Source organism: Pleurodeles waltl, chromosome 5 (assembly GCF_031143425.1).
Source record: "Pleurodeles waltl isolate 20211129_DDA chromosome 5, aPleWal1.hap1.20221129, whole genome shotgun sequence".
Classification (NCBI taxonomy): domain Eukaryota; kingdom Metazoa; phylum Chordata; class Amphibia; order Caudata; family Salamandridae; genus Pleurodeles; species Pleurodeles waltl.
In genome coordinates, this window is record NC_090444.1 from 1,769,323,160 (window position 1) to 1,769,340,518 (window position 17,359).

At 40.5% G+C, this 17,359-nt stretch overlaps 1 protein-coding gene across 1 annotated transcript in view; it reads right to left on the reverse strand.

Annotated features, from left to right (window-relative positions):
- DNAH14 (dynein axonemal heavy chain 14) overlaps positions 1-17,359 on the reverse strand; it is a 923,784-nt gene that overhangs the window by 532,889 nt on the left and 373,536 nt on the right. Inside the window, exons 35-37 of the mRNA XM_069236199.1 lie at positions 6,530-6,701; positions 4,173-4,262; positions 101-232 (exon numbers count right to left, since the gene is read on the reverse strand). Of these exons, the coding sequence (XP_069092300.1) occupies positions 101-232; positions 4,173-4,262; positions 6,530-6,701 (394 nt within the window). The remainder of the gene's footprint in view (positions 1-100; positions 233-4,172; positions 4,263-6,529; positions 6,702-17,359) is intronic.

Here is a 17,359-nt window from a genome sequence, read left to right on the forward strand (position 1 = left end):
TTGGTGGTTCCTCTGAGAGCAGCGGTGTTTATTGTAGATGCTGGCTGAATTTTATCGCCATTTGAAACCAGGTTTCGTGTATTCACAGGGATGTTGTTACCTGCACAGCAGAGCTGCTCATCGACGTGTCTGTGGGAAGTGTTGGTAAAATCGCCAAAGCTTTTTCCAAAATCTTCCTGACCGTCGTCTTTCCTCCACCGGAAGGCCCCACCAGCATCACCCCATGGCGAGCCTGAACACAAGTTTGGCAATAGACGGTGAGCAGGCGGAGCATTTATAAAAGTCTTTAGTGTTAGCAAATCACATCTAAACTTATGCCTCTCAAAACAGATGTTTAAAGTAAAAACCACTCACCTTCTGACAGACTCTGGTTCATCAACTCACCCAGACCTCTCAATCACCACCAGAGAAAAGTACAACACAAACACCAACTTTTAGTTGTCATTAGACATGCCACTCAAAAGTAAAAATATATATATTCACTTTATACTTTAAAAAGTGCCTTTTTTGATAATTTCTACTTGATTTATCAAACCATTGCATAAACCTTTGCCTGCATGCTTCCAGATAAATATTTTATTCAGAAGATATTAATATGGCATATACCTAATATCTTCTATTTGGTCATTTATTTCTTAGCACTAACAGCTCCACTGTTTCTCTTACAGTGTCCGACCAATTGGGAATGTTTCAAGAGTCATCACAACATGGCAATCAAGTGGAATTGATCAGTGAGTACATTTTTTTTTAATTGTGAGTTATAATACTTGTATTGTTGTCCACTGAAATGTGTTTCAACAGAAGCAAAATGTTTCCAAACACTGTGTGATGTTCAGACTCCTGATTGTTATTCTGGCGTCTACGTATGATTCTCAAGCATATGTGACCATGTGCCACAGCTCGAGCTGGTTGATTAAATTGTCAACATTTTAACACCAGTAACTCCATTTGGTCTCCAGAATAGACCTGTGCTTGAGTGCCCTCAATGGCTCAGTGAAGTTCAATAAACTTCAGAATTTAGGACTGGTTCTATATTCAGGACACTACTGGTAACTTTAATTCCCACACTTCATCGTTACTTAACATAACTGATATTGCTAATTTAGAATGTGGGTGAGAGACAAACACTTTATACTGTTGTTGTGTTGCTGCTGTAACCATCCTTGGTCTGCACCTACATAACTGCGTGAACCAGTACACTACCTGCGTATTTTTGTGCACCAGCCCCACTGCTGGTAGCAGCCAGTGATAGTGGTTGTGGCGGCGGCCGGCGGCACACTGTGTCCAGGTGTCCTGCAGCTTTGTGAAGTGTCCCACAGAAGCTCTTGCAGATACTTACAGGCCTGTTGAGATTGCAGCAGTTACATCCTTATAAATATGTTCTCAAACAATCAATATTAATTTGTTATGATTTCTGGATTCTCTGTATATTATCCCCTCCACCCTCTTATTGTTGAAGGTAAAATCAATTCAAAGTGTTTACATGATTTATTATTGTATGTTTATCCATCATTGCCAGTGCCCTCCTATTTTCTTTCACATTGTGGTACGTTCCTCCTATTCTTTCCTCTATTGGTTGGACTGAGAACGTTGATCACGCTGTGACAGTTGGGCTTTGAAGATAGATGACAGTAGCGGGACCAGTAGGAATCAGTTGACTAGACTTGAAGAAGTTGTAACCTTTTTTGTCAATAAATACTACATTTTACTAGTTTGCAACTCGTCCGTTCTACATAGTTATTATGGGAGCTCTTTTGATTATCCAAAAAGTATGACAAAGTATAAATAACAACAATGTTCTTCAAATAAAATATACAGAATTATATTGATCATTTCCTTCAATGATTACAGGCATAAGTGAGGCAGATTCTTTCAATATCTGAGGGCCAAGAAAGAACAAAAACACTGAAAATAAAATATTTGTGAGCATGGTTACCAGGCGGCCATGCTTGTTGGTCAAGGGAAGCTCTATGTACAAATGACTGAATGCTATCTTATGTTGAGATGTACTCACTTCTATGACTAGACGTGCAGACACAGCCATTTACCATGGTAAGAAAAAGATTGTCAAATCAAAACCATATGTATCAGCTGCACTCAAATATCAGTCTTCAGCTAGCACCAGATTTTTATTTTGAACAACTGCATCACCCTGACCCCCTACCATAAATGTATTTACAATTACAACTTGGGAGTGTAGAAGGTTTAGCTCTATCTGGACAGAAGGACACAACTACAGACTTCCCACAGAGAGTGTTGGGTCATGACATCATCATCATCATCAAACAGGATTCCTGAATCAGTAAGGAAGTTACTCAGGACATCCCACAGGCAACAGAGTTCATTGCCCATTGAAAAAATGTTTAATACGTATCTGTATGAATACAGCCTATTCAAAAAGGTATTTTGGAGTATGTAAAGTACGGTAGTCCTCCTGTAGTATTATTTTACATACTTTACATGCCTCTGTGAATTGGCACTGAAACATTTACAATGGAAATAAAATGAGCAAAAAATGGGAATATGCAATACAGTTGCACCGATAGCAAGAACTGTACCCTCTTTACACTTTTTTCTCATAGAGTGGGAAGTCTGGGGGCTGATTCACAAAAGGCACATAAGAGTACAAAAAAAGAGTACTCTGGTAGTACTACTTCCCGTACTCATAAATACTTTTGTGAATTGGCCATTTAATAGAGGTGTAATCAGTGTAATAATGTGAAATGCTATTGCCGGATGTGAAGGAGGCCGAACATTAATGGTACAGTCAGAAATTCTTGCATTGAAAATCATCTTACATGGGGATATGAAATCACATACAGGATCACACCTCAACTTCATTGTAAACCATGAGGGTAAAGATATATTGATGAAACATACAACCTATCAACATACCCCTGGGCCATCCAAGAACAGCTATCAAATGAGATTATTGAAAGTGAGCAAAAGCCTAGGTCTGAACAATTTTAATAAGAGGTAGAAAGCAGATTCATTTGAACAATTTACATTCGAATGATCTGTGGGCAGTGGTTTAATTGATTATGCCAACGGTGACAACCAGCAACCATCACTGTCGGAGGACTGCCAGCTAGTATTCCAAAATTATCAAATAAAAACGTCCACTTCCAAGAACCTTTCCAAACATCCCCCTACGTTTGTCTGCACAGTGGTGGTGGGTGGCCACATTTGTGTCTGCACTTCTTACAAAGTAACTGAGAATCATGGTCTGTACCTTTAATAAAAGTACTAACTAGACACCAGCTCAGACAGACCAGCCAATCAGAGACATAAAGCAAACCCTCACAGCAACAGTCACCAAAGATGTAATAGTGAAAAACATGGTAAACATAATACCATTCTAGACATGTTAGTGTGTAGGGATGGCTTGGTGTAGATATCTTTATTGCCCGTATATTGCAGCATGTTAACAGATGTTAATTACCATTCCCAGTGCTTAGTTTGTAAATACAAACGTGCCAGTGGCCAAAGCTCTCCTCTGAAACACGCGCCAGCAGCATTTAAGTGTGCGAGCACGGAATACTTAGGCAGAATAGTCCTGAAGCCATCTCGGGCCTCTTTAGTCCATTTACAGCCACTCCCTGCCCCTTCAGCTCACTCTTGCAGCTTTCTCCCTTTTTTATGCTGTTCCGTCTTTCTCTTCCTCCAGCTTTCAGATATGTGTCTTTTGCTTGCTGAAAATGCTTGAGGCAGAAAAATAAGTGCTGGTGCTCCACACCAGAAACCACTGGCTCAAATTAAGCACTGACCATTCCCCTGAAACAGGTTGGCACTGGAGCATACCTGGTGGGCAGATTGCTGACAGCTGTTAACGTCCTCACGAGAAAACAGCAACAATGTTTTACTTAAATACATTCAGTTAGATCTATCTCACTTGACCCATTCTTCGTCTCCAAGTCAACAAAGAAGCATTTTCAATGGAACATGCATGCCCAACCAAGTTGATTGTGTCAATGTAGTAAAATCCTGGCTCCTAATTGGGAGTAGCTGGCGCATGGTTAGGCCGGAAAAGTGGAGCAGGATAAGAAAATAAGATGGCAAGGAACGAGGACTGGAAAACATGATGCATTAGACTTAGGCTTGTGTCTGAAAGGTCAGGCTTTACTCCAAACAAGTTACTGGTGTTGTTACTAGTGTTATGGGGTTACACTTACCAGCATCTGGTTGTGAAACTGTATGACCTTTTCCGTCTGACTTTCCCAAGGCTGCAGGCTCAGCTCGTGCGTGACAACAGATATTGCTTTCTAGAAGTATAATACGTATTTCATTTTAACATTAAATTTATTTTTCAGACATAGTTCCACTTTTAAAGGCTTAAACAACACCCAAAGGAAGCACAGTATCTGATGGTCATTTGCTACACAATGAAAGGACTTTTTAAGCAACAGTTAAAATGAACACTGCCAAAATATGAACAAGTCAAGGCATCCATTTATTATAATGCACAAGAAGGAGACGATGAGAGCAGAAGACCTGCTCAAAGACCCCGATGTCAGTAACGTGGATTTATGTGCAGGGGACCGTGCAGCCTGGAATAAGGTATCCGGACAGAAACCAGCAGATAAATCTGGCTATTAAAAGTTAATCCACTCGCAATAGGGTAATCGTGCCTATCCAGTTATTCTGGGTCGTATACCACACTAACGGCCTGATTTATAGGTTCGCGGGATGGAAATTCTATTGCAGTGGCGAAGGAGTTCCCTGCCCGCCAAAATAGTGGTCTAACCCGCCTAATTTAATAGCAGGCGGGCCTCAAGTTTGGCCACAGCAGAGACTACTCTGTCTCTGGCCAAGCTTCTCCATGGCCCTGGGATGTAAGGGCCATCGGAGAAGTGGCTACATGTCGGCCTGCTCAATTTAGAAGGGCGGACATGTAGTCATTTTTTACTGTTTGATACAACCAGGTAGAGTGTTAAAAAGTGCAGGTACTCTCCCTTTCAAATTACAGAAGTAGAGGTACTCAGCACCAGACAGTACCTGCCATTTAAAGCTCTTCCAACCGCCTACCAATTTTCCAACACATTCCTACAGCTTTTTAATGCCTGTTGCAGATGGGGTTAGATTGGATAACACTGTCTTCTGCATGTGCTGTGAACTCCTTTCAGCTGGAACAAAGGCAGACTTTTATTAAAGCAGTTTTCTTCTATGCTACATTACATTTAGCATTATTTGAGCTTCTGAAAATTTCCTATTACTAGGAGGTGAAAATTAGTGATGTAAAAATTCTTCGGCTTTCATAATTAACCCATTGGAGATTTTTATTTTGCATATTTTAAGAATGGAAAGTCAGGTTTCAGGGTCTTGGAGTTGCAGCAGGAGATACTGACCTAGCTAGCATTAAGAAGATTAAGCCTGACCTCAGTAATCAAAGTTCACTTGTTTATGGCATTTTGTTTGACATAGACCTTCTGATCCAACATTCAAGTTTTTGCTTTTCTTTCTTTTTAATTTAGAACATTCACTCCTCAGTGAGTGAAAGGTTGTCTTTTCTCTATGCTGGTTGTTACAGTTCATCTCTCTCATAAAACCTCTCATGTACCTCCTGCCTTGAACTGTGCTTCTGGGCCTTTAACAACCGGTGTAGTTCTCATCAGTGGGCTATAATGCTATATGTATTTACTTTGTAACTGGTAGGCGACACTGCAAATGCAACATTTTGTAGGTATGTATTATCCATCTCGACATAGTGACATAGAACCATGGCAAAGTACTGAATTGCATTGCAATACATTTTTGCTGCTGGGCCCAACATACAAGACTACTCAAAGGAGTCCTGATTTATAGTGCTAGACATCAATTACTTTGCAGTAACCCTTAAACGCCAAAACTATTTTACTCAACAGCAGGAACAACCAAAAAGACTCCAATTAATTGTGAACTTGTGTGATATGATATTAGGGATTGTCTCCAGCACTGTCGACACCTCCAAATGTAAAAGGGAGCTGAGTTGGTTCAAGCATGGCAGCACCATTTAAGTGCTCAGGGCCGACAGGTCCAATTGATATCCAACAACAATTGGGAAGTAAGTTGTACCATTCATTGTTGTGACTCCAAATTAAAATTGAAAATAGAATTAACAAGTTAAAAATAAAGATTCTGTAAGGCGAAGAGCATCCATTAGAACTTTAATTTCAGAAGCCAATGCAGAATTTATTTGCTTCCAACAGTATGACTCTTGACGTTTACACTGGCAAGTCTAAGAATACCACTTACCTTTATTAACACACACAAAAAAAGAGCATGTTCCCTCCACACACTAGCCAGGAACACACCTGACAAGTAATAGCAGAAAGGCCATTACATTTATCATTTTATGGTCCAAATCTAAATACCTTACATTACAAAATTGACATAGAGGTTCAATATTGTACATCACTGGGATGGATATGCTTGTTTAACTCTTCATTAAAGCTCCAGCTGTGTTGGTCACACCTGGGACTCTAATAATGTTTTAAACTATAGTTTGAATTGATTTACAAGTACAAAAAATGTAAAATATGTATAAAATTACCTCAAGTCTTTTAGTGTTTGTTTTTTTGGTGGAGATGCCCGGAAACAGATCCGCCATGATGTGCTCAAACAGAGGGACATCTTCTGCCAGAAACTTGGGCAAGTTCCCTTCTTGTAAAGCACCGATTATAATCAGGGATTCCTCATGTGCAGTTAGCCCCCTTTTACTGTCCCTGGAAGGATAAACACAACATTTCAAGGAATGTACAACTGAGTGTTTTTCAATTTGTTATATTCAAGCAGGTGTGAAATGCAATATAGACTTCTTGTGTTAAATATAAACTCCAGCCTAGTGACCTGTATCCTTCCGCCTGCCTTCACTCTCAACTGACCGTATCCTTCCGCCTGCCTCCACCCTCAACTGACCCATATTCTTCCGCCTGCCTCCACCCTCGACTAGAGCCACTAAGAGCTATTTTAAGTAATGAGGCCACACAAATGAAAAAGTAGTTCCACATGTGTGAAATGGATGCACTGTTTTCTTGGGCCTGTGCTTTCCATTTGCAAGTTTATTCACTGAGATTTACTCTATGCTTATGTAAATGAGGGGAATGCCAGGGGTGGGCATTAAGAATGGTTTTATTTTAGCGTTCCAACTCCACTATGGGTATGTTCGTAAGTGGCATGTAAGATTCCGGAGATCCTTGGGGGATTAACAGGGGTGCAGACATGACTCTAGTGGCTTCACAGAAGCAGGTAAGTTGTTCTCTGGGGCCTACTCAGTGGCATAGCTGGGGCGTGGTGTACCCTAGCTCCTCGTCATAGACCCTCTGCGCCTGTTCTTAATGAACATCTGTGGATTGCTTGGTGGATTGGATCCACTCTGCGATCTCCAAAGATCCGCCTGTGCCTAATGGGTCACACTTTGAGTAAAGGGGCAAAGCTGCACTAAAACGCTACTGATGTAACTTGAATGCCATCCATATTTATGAAATGAAAGTGTTCATAAAAAAAAACACAAGGGCAGACAGTGCCTATCTGCCCCAGATGCAGATGCACCTGTCCCGGGCAGGCACCAGTGCCTGTCACAAAACGTAGATCCCGATCGGTCACATTTTAGCTGCTATTGGCGATAAAAAGCAAATTAAATGTCTGAAAACTTAAAATTTGCTTCTACATGAAGTGGGGGCACCCCCAGGTTACATTGGAAAATTAGAATTTACTTTAAAAAATGCTAAGAATATTATTAAATTGTGTTTCATATAGCTCAAACTACTTAAGTGTCTAAACTGGTAAACAGGAGTTCCGATTAGTACTCATCTGTAAAGAAAGAAAGGCTCCCGTCGGCCTGCCGAGAATCGAACGTCTGAGTTTCAGGTCGCACCGGATGTGAGCAGCAATTGCTTCCACTGCTCAGGCAGGGGAGTCTAGTCCAGAGCAGCTGTGCAAGGCACTAATCCTACAGGCTTGGCTCTAATCCCAGCCCACCGACATACCTCCTTAAAAAAATTGTTGTCCAGAGATTTTCATTTTTGATTTGTGTTTTTGGATCTTTAGAGAAGGAATTTAGCTAGAGTCGACATGGCTGATGTGGGCCAAATTTTTCTGGATGACATTTTTAGAAATGGTGGATGTGCTGCAGTGATGATGTAATATTTCAGGAGCCACGAAACCTATATACTTCTTTTTGGTGTCAAGTAGTCTTATAGAGACAGAAAATTACTCCTCTGAGCAACCCTTCTGCCATTTTCCAAAATGGCAGCTATAAAAGAGAAAGAAAAGACATATGTAGAAATTAAACAAATAATAATGGTTTTTAATCCTTTTATATTTACTCCAAACAATGTTTATGTTCTGAATAGGAAAAAAATAATGTTTATCACTGCTGTTTTAGACACATTTTCATAGTTCACTTCATTTATTTGTTTCGGAAATCTCTTGTGGTACATTTACAGCATGTTGAACTTTTGAGAAGAACATATCGACAGGGATGTATTTTTGTAGCACAGGTTTTGCAAGTATATGTTTGTGTAAGTTCTGTGGGTAGAGGCTTTAGAAATTTCATAGGTTTTAGCACCCCATCAAGATCTTCTCAACCAAATTCACACAGATCTCTCTTTACCTATGTATGATCCAAAACATTTACACATATTCTGATCAAGTAGAACCCTCTTTTATTGTGTTCATGCACAGAATATGACATTGGTAGAAAGTCACTTAGCGGGACTGATCTCTTGAGCTCATTGTGCTGAAGATCTTGAAATGTGTGACAGTCAGAACTCATTTTCCACACAAGCACAAGGTATTTTTATACGTCTTTAAAGTCACATTCTTTTTCTGCCTCAGCAAATCCTTTTAGAAACCTCACAGGTTCAGCAGTTAAAGCTCCAAGCTTTGTTCCAATTTAGCTCAAAATGTCATCACCCGTAAGAATATGTGCCTTGATAAGAACACTGGGCATATCTGGGTCAAGTTTCTTGTACAGAATATGAAGTGGGATTAAGTGTCTTTTCTCGCCTGTTCCATAACGATTCCATAACAATGACAATCCTTGACTTATGAACATTGCAACAAATCTAAGTAGCACAATAATAACATCTGTGTCATTTTACAGTACAATTACTCTATTGGAACCATTTAAAACAGCCCACTTAACATGTGGCACAACACGAAGGTCAGCTTCCTCCAATTTGCTGTTAGGTTCTTGAACAATATGACCCGTAACTTTTGAATATATCTTTCCAGGCACAAACTCTTCATTGACAATCATTCCACTTGCAATAATTGGAAATTTAGTGTTCACTGAAGCATCAGCAATGTTTCAGCGAGTTACTACCTCCAAATTCATCTTGTTCGATGTTGATGACCAGAATTTATCAAGTTGCACAGGTATAGGTGTTGAATTTTTGATGCAGGCAAGGTCAATTGTTCCACTTGTAGACATTTGTCTGATTCTCTCACATTCTTTAACAGATAGTTCAAGATAATTGTCAAAGACAATGAGCAGTTCTTGCAAGTGCATACTGACTTTGATAACTGTAGAACAGTCTGAACGATCTCTCTGAAGTTTTGCATGGATGAAATATTGACTACTCGCAATTGTGACATATAGTCCACAACAACAGCAATTTTTAATGAGGACACTTTTTCGAATTGAAATTCTTCAGGTGAAAGTTTTTTTTCAAGCTCTTGTATGAGTTTGTGCTTCACTGGTTCGGTTGCAGCATCTCCATCAAATAATGTGTTTGTTGGAAGAAGATCATGCAACGGAATTTCCTTGATAAATTGGCCTGAGAAAGTTGTTTTTTTGTTACTTGTTTTGTAGTGGCTGTTTGGACGAAACTCTTACTATGACAATTAAAGTGTGTAAGTTTAGCTTTAGTGATAATGTCAAACATCTTTTTCTCTTTAAATACAAATCTCTCCTGGTTCAGTTCTGCGTACAGTTTCAGTCACTGTTCCAGGACATCTAATAGATGTGTCTTTATATTGTTATCCACATATTATTTGGTTACGAAGTTGTGTAATCGCACAGGCTCAATCATTTCAAAGGGGTTTCTTTGCTGCAGTATGGAATGAAGAAGGCTGTCAACATGTTTAATAATACGTTACCCTCTCTTTCCCACAAGTTCAAGGTGAGGAACAGTTTCACGATGGTTCATTAATTTTGCATGTCATCTCTCTGAAAACATGTCAAATAGAAAGGACTTCATGGTAATCTAGCTGCCATTGAGCAACATATTTACTTTTCTGTGTCTGACCAAAAATTCCCTTGGAGCTTTTCTGTGATCTCTGGATTGTCTGTTCCAGTTTCATATCTTGAACCACCGCATTGAATCTTCCCTCTCTGTCTTTCGTGGCAAAATGTCTTTGGATACATTTTCTGTAGAGGGAAGGTTTGCCACCACTAGCTTCTTCACTCTTTTCAAATACCAGGACCCAAATCTCAGGTAGTTTATACAGTTGAATTCGCGAAACACAGTCATCAATGACTTCACATGCATCTCCCAATCACCTTTCCGATCAGCATGTACCAGGTTTTTTCTAGAGCTATAATGTGTAAAACATTTCACCAGTACTTGCAAAGTTCTGATTTTTTTCACATTTTTTGACAAACTTTATGAACTTGGTTTTCAGGTTTCCTAGTTTTGAACTAAGTGTATTGAACATTGCCTGGCTTTGCATTATGTCTTTTCAATGAAGTGCACCCTGTTACTTGTTCACTTCTGAGATAAGATATGCAAAACCTAATTTGTCATTCTTGTTCCAGAAAGCATTCTAATGCATTTTTCTATAGCTTCAGATATGATGAGCATGCCATGTAACGAACTAACATAATGAGTTCCGCTCAATATTGACTGGACAGTTTGGCTTACAAAGATTTCAGCCTCAAAAAGTGCATTGTCTATGCCACATCCACAGAGATAACTTCCTGCACACTGCAATGCACATTTTGTCATGTGGAAAATGCCCATCATTGGATAAAGAGCATCACATTTGACTGGATTGCTCATAAAAATGTCAGCTACGATACAGAAAACACCTTCATGGCAGAACATTGGCAGCATAGGCTGATCTTCAAGCTGAGTACCCACATTTTGGAATTCTTTTAGGAGTTGTGTATACTGTTGCTTAGCTTGTGTCTGGAGATGCTATTACTGGTAAAAACCAAACCTTCTTTAGTGGGACGGTATTCTGGGAGATCAACACATGAATTTCAGCCCACGGTGGAACTGGCTTTTCTTCAACTTTCTGTCCACACTGAATAAGAAATGCGATAAATTCAGTTAAATCATCTTCGCGGACCGCAGCATCAGGTAGAAGAAGATCCAGGTCCTCAGCCACTTTGAAACTTTCTGGTAGACTGGGACGTATTGATTGCTTGTAGTGATTTTGCACACATTGGCAAGGCAGCTGGGTTATAAGCTTGCAGCTTTGTTTGTTTATGCCTACAGCTGACACCGCTTGTTTTCCAGCAGCTACTTCATTGGTACAGTCTTGAAAAAGTACCATGGCAGTATCCTATGTGCTGGATGTTCCTGGCAAAGAAAAGCTGTCTTCAAAATCAAAATTATCAAGAGAGCAATTGTTAATTCTTTCCTGGTAAAGTAACTTGGAAGTGGTGTGCTGTCGGATTCACAAGATTTTACAGCAAGAGCTGCTAACAAGTTCCTGCTCTGTACTATCTCACTTTGTCATTATAACTTGTTGATACACCAATCCTATTAATTGAAGTGATCAACTCTCTACTTTTTCACTTGTAATAGATAGCGTGGGCAGTCATCATGTGTAGCAGAGTTTTCTTTCTGCCATGATGTATTTCATAAAACATGATTTAGAAAAAACAGTACATTTGCACAGTATACGCCTGTGGGTTCATTGGATTGTCTTCCACTTCTTCACTTATATCTTCAAAGCCATCATCAATGTTGTTGGCTTCTGTTCTGAACTCAAGCACTTTAGTTTGTAGCAGTTTTGCTTTGCTGATAATATCAGGCATTCTTGTTGACTCCCATGATTTGCGTATCTCTGGAGAATCACAAAATCTGTCATTAAGTCCTAAATCTAAATCTTTCAGGACATTTCTTAAAATGGTTCCTGCTGATTTTACGGCATCCTGTGGCCTTATTTTGGCAGCAAGAACTTCAAAAGTCAAATCAGCTGAGAACGCCATAAGAGCCTCACTCTTTTTGTTAGACTGACAAAAACACATTTTGTCATTGTACCTTCTCAGCAGAAAACTCTTAATTTATTTATTATGTATCAGTACAGTTTCATCAGTGTTGAACATTAGTTCACTGATCTCACTGAGTGTGAACCCGTAGCCAGCACTCAAGAGTGGCTTTAAAAGTTAATTTGCTTTTTTCAAATAATGCAAACTTAACTGAAGGCTGCGGTTACGTTGCTGCTGGGGGCTCACTGTACATTCATATTTTTGAATGTATGCATGCATACAGTTTGGGTGGGCATACAGGTCAGCTGCAAATACATTCACCTCACTGTTTAGATGAGCTACTCGGCTGAAAACTTAATTTTGGAAGAAACTAGCTGCAGACAAAAACATGTTTGCCCTTTGAGACTTACATGCTCTGTACTTTGTTCTTTTCTCAATCCCTTTGGCCCTCATTCTGGCTAAACCATAGATAACACATTGAAGATCCTCTGCTTTCTGATCAGTTGTTGGAGGGGGATGAGGGGTAGCCATCAATCTTCTAAGTGGATGGGCACTGAGTTTGATTGTCGTAGCTTTCTCAGAAGACTCAGATTCTTGTTGTGATTCACTGATTTCTGCTATTTTTTTACTAATTTTTCCCAGGCTTTTTTCCATTGTATAAGACTTGTAGCACTTGTTACAATGATAAAATATTTAATCATCTTCACCAATCAGTTTCAATCTTTTGTGAACTTCGCCTTGCCGTATTTCTGCTGCATCTCAAACTCTCTTCAGCTACAGTTGATTTTAGCTTTTCTTACAGATTAGTTTGGCATTTGACACATTTTTTGTTGCGGAAGGAGTCCTCAGATTTTGTAGTTAGCAACACTGTCAGGAAGTAAAGTTCCTCTGCTGTCACCTGTTTTGCTCATGTTTACGAATTTAAATCAACACTCTTAGAACGGACTGCATTAGGGTGGTCATCTCCCAACCTTTTGCCTGCGCCCCTCCATTTTTTTTTACCCTGTTTATGGTGGTTTTAGGACTCTGCGCACCTTACTACTGCTGTCCAGTGCTAAAGCGCATATGCTCTCTCTCCTAAAAAGGGTAACATTGGTTCGTACCCAATAGGCACATTTAATTTACATGTAAGTCCCTAGCAAAGTGCACTACATGTGCCCAGGGCTTGTAAATTAAATGTTACTAGTGGGCCTGCAGCACTGATTGTGCCACCCACACAAGTAGCCTTTTAACCATGTCTCAGACCTGCCATTGCAAGGCCTGTGGGTGCAGCTTCACTGCCACTTCGGCTTGGCATTTAAAGCTACTTGCCAAGCCTTGAACTCCCCTTTTTCTGCATATAATTCACCGCTACGGTAGGCCCTAGGTAACCCATAGGGCAAGGTGCTATGTAGGTAAAAGGCTGGGAATGTCTGTATGTGTTTTACATGTCCTGGTAGTGAAAAACACATAAATTCATTTTCCACTAGTATAAGGCCTGCTCCTCTCGTAGACTAGCATTAGAACTGCCCTCATATACCTTTAAGTGGTAGATTCTGATCTGGAAGGAGTACCCCTGTCTCCAATCCACATTTGGTCTGTGATGGTTGACCACCACCCTTGTGCATTTCACCCAGACATCCACAAACACAGGACCCCCAGTCACATCTGCAGTTATCTGCATACTGAATAGGTCTTCCTGGGCAGGAAGGTGGAGGGGCTCACAAAGGCAAGTGGCCTTCCCTCACACAAAGGACTGATAACTCCCTTCAGGGATCCTGGCAGACAGGAATGGGCTTAAAGGGGAACTTGTGCACTTCAAAACCACTCTTTGAAGTTTCCCCCACTTCAAAGGCATTTTGGGTATATAAACTGGGTCTCTGACCCCTCCGAATCAGACACTTCTGGACCTACACCTGGACTCTGTCAGAGAGACTGCCTGGCTGCCCAAAGGACTGCTTTCCTGCTTATTACCCTGCTGCCTGGTACTCTTGACTCTGCTGGAAGGACTCTGTCTTACTCCTAAAGTGCTCTCCAAGGGCTTGGATTGAGCTTGTCTCCTGTTTCTAAAGTCTCAGGGCCAACAAAGACTTCACCTGTTCAAGAAATCCTTGTGTGTCGGAAAATCGCCGCAATGCCTGCAGAAATTGCTGCAACAGCTGCACCGCGGTTGAAAAATCGTTGCACCACCGACTGGAACGATGTAGAACTGGCTTCCTGACTGGAAATTTGACGCAGCACCTGCCTCGTGATGAAAAATTCACTGCATCACCCACCGGATTGACGCAGCGCCTGCTCCTTCTACCAGCGTGTCAAGGATTTTCAACGCATTGTCCCTGGGCTTCAAAATATCCCTGCACCGCAGTGAGGAACCAAGACTGCGCTCCTGAAAAACGACACATCACCTTGCAGCATGGAAAGAAACAACACATCGTCTATGCCGTGCAGGAAATTACGTCGCAACACCCTATTTTTCCATGCATCTCCTCCTCTGTGGTCCCCGTGCGTTGTACTTTTGATGCAACGCAGGTACTGTGTGTTATAAGGATACAACTATTGTTTCTTAAGAACCAAGACTCTTTGAAACCTTTTAAAAGTGATATTTCAGCTTATGCTTATTGGATTTTTGTCATTTTTACCTTATTTTATTCAGATAAATATTATCTATTTTTCTAAACCTGTGTGGTGTATTTTTGTGGGTTTTTTCCACTGTGTTATGGTATGAGTTATTGCTCAAATACTTTACACATTGCCTTCTACATTAAGCCTGACTGCTCAGTACCAAGCTACCAGAGGGTAAGCACAGGGTAATTTGGATTGTGTTGTCACTAGGATTGTGGTCCCTACTTGGACAGGGTACATACCTCTGCCAACTAGAGACCCCATTTCTAACAAACGAAAAACCTGAAACAAAAACAATATTAAAATAAATTACCAATATGATGGCTAAAACACATCATTATAGAGCTTCCATTTTGGAAAATGACAGAAGGGTTGCCTGAGGAGTTATTTCTCTATATGACAACTTGACCCCAAAACCTATGTTTTGACACCAAAATGAAGTATGTTGGTCTCATGGGTTCTGAAATTTTACATCATCACTACAACTCATCTGCCATTTTAAAAAATGTCATCCAAAAAGAAACTGGCCCATATTAGCAATGTCTACCCAAGCTAAACTACTTCTCTAATGATACAAAAACACAAATCAAAAATGAAAATCTCTGAACAACAATTTTTTAAGGAGGTATATCAAAGGACCAGGACTAATCCATGTGAAAAGCGAATGCAGAAGGCAATAAAGAAAGGACATGTAATGTAAATGTAGGGAGAAGTCGTGGGAAGCATGGAGAAAATGCTAGGCTCGGCCGGGGCTCTAAGATATTATGGATCCCTTCATTTGGGATTATATTCCACATGCACACTGTAATTGGCACAGGGAGACTGCAGTGACAGAAGAACTTTCTACAGAAACAGCATATGAAGCCCAGAAGAAAGGAAAGGGAAAGAGACAGAACAGCATCTACTCCTGAGAACCAATCACTCGCGGGGAGATGCACTGGAAAAAAACACATTTGGACTGATGCAGTAATTTGTTTAAGTTTCAGTTCTGGAAAGAGAAAATGTGTGACCATGCAAGATGGGACAGCAAAACTGTTGGATTACAAAGCTAGAATGGTGGTGGTGGGGGGGGGGGTCAAACTAGGTTACACTAACTCCTGAGAGAGGTAAACTTGTGTTAATCGTCTGCAGCCAGGTGACTGGGCCAAGCTTAAAAAGGCGAGAAAAGAACAGGATTCAGTTGGTAGTGGCTGGAGAAGGGGCTGTACAAGGCAAGAGCTTTGGGCAAGGAGGCGAACTGGCACCTGGGCAATGGCAAATGTGGAACCCACCAGTTTAAAACCTCAAGCCATGAGAGATGCAAAATAGAGTTCAGTGAACCTTACACCCACTATCCTGGAGATGCTGTGTGGGGCTCCACAATGACAAGATGGCTACCCATTGACAGGACTGGGCTGGCTAAGTGCCCAGTAAGAGGACCCCTGTTAGCAATAGAATGTGTGAGTAGCTATATTAACATACATACAGGAGTTCTTAGGGTACAAATGGCTAACATGCGCAAAGGTCTAGTTCCTCTAGTCATGTGAGAACACGTGCATGTGCCTGACTGCATTATCCACTTTTGCATCTTTTGGTCTTTCTCTGACATCGTGATGCTGCATGTGTCATTTATTTATTCTGCTCTATCTATTACAAAGCTACAGTGCAATTTCATTAAAAGACCAGCGACTATCATTATGCATTAACCTTTTAATGCTACTCCATGTAGCAGCATTCTTCTCATTAATCCTGGCTGTTTGTTATACAAATATCATTTAAAAGTACAGACAGCAGGCTCGATAAGTGAACTATTCCTCAGTAGTAAAAAAAAAAGGGCACAGGGTGTTGCTTTGTGGTAAGATCCCATACATTTTGGAAAAAAAGGAAAGAAAGAGGTGATATCCCCATCATGGCAGAGAGAAAGAAGGAAAGTTGAACTCAAACTTACTTTTACTCACATATTCCCCACACTTACACTAATATTAGTATATAGAGGCAAACGTTATACAGGTGAGAAAATATAACATTTATTTATGTTAAGCTTCTTTCTATGATGTTGCGAAGCAGTTTTTGCAAAAAATGTGAATATTTTGCCGACAATTTGTGATTAATCTGAACTGATGTGTTGCTATATGGTTTGCCATGCAAAAGGCAGGTTAATATATATGCCTTTTTTCAGGCAAGTATCTGAACTTCAACAGTGACACACATTATTACTATATCATGCCTTCCACGTTTAGTACACCTTTTGTTGGACCAGCTGTGACAGGAGGGAACTCTCAAGCCTGTGTGTCCCTGACCACTAGTGGTGTCTAAGTTCACTTAATAACATGAAAGAAGCACATTAAGAAGTCTTCAACTGAGAGATGGAATCTGCAACTATGGTTTTTCATCTAACGGGTAACACTCTACATGCTCCAAGCAGAAATTTGCATCCAGATTAAAATCCTATGCACCCCACACAAGACTCACTAAGGCAACTGTCAACTTCTGAAGCGTGCCCTAACACAAACCAGACAAAAATGACAGATTCAGCTGCATAAGGCCAAATTCAGGCAGAACATACATGGGGTTTAATCCCCCGCTAGAAGGGCTGCCAATTTTGGAACAATCTAAACTCCACATTAGAGATAATCA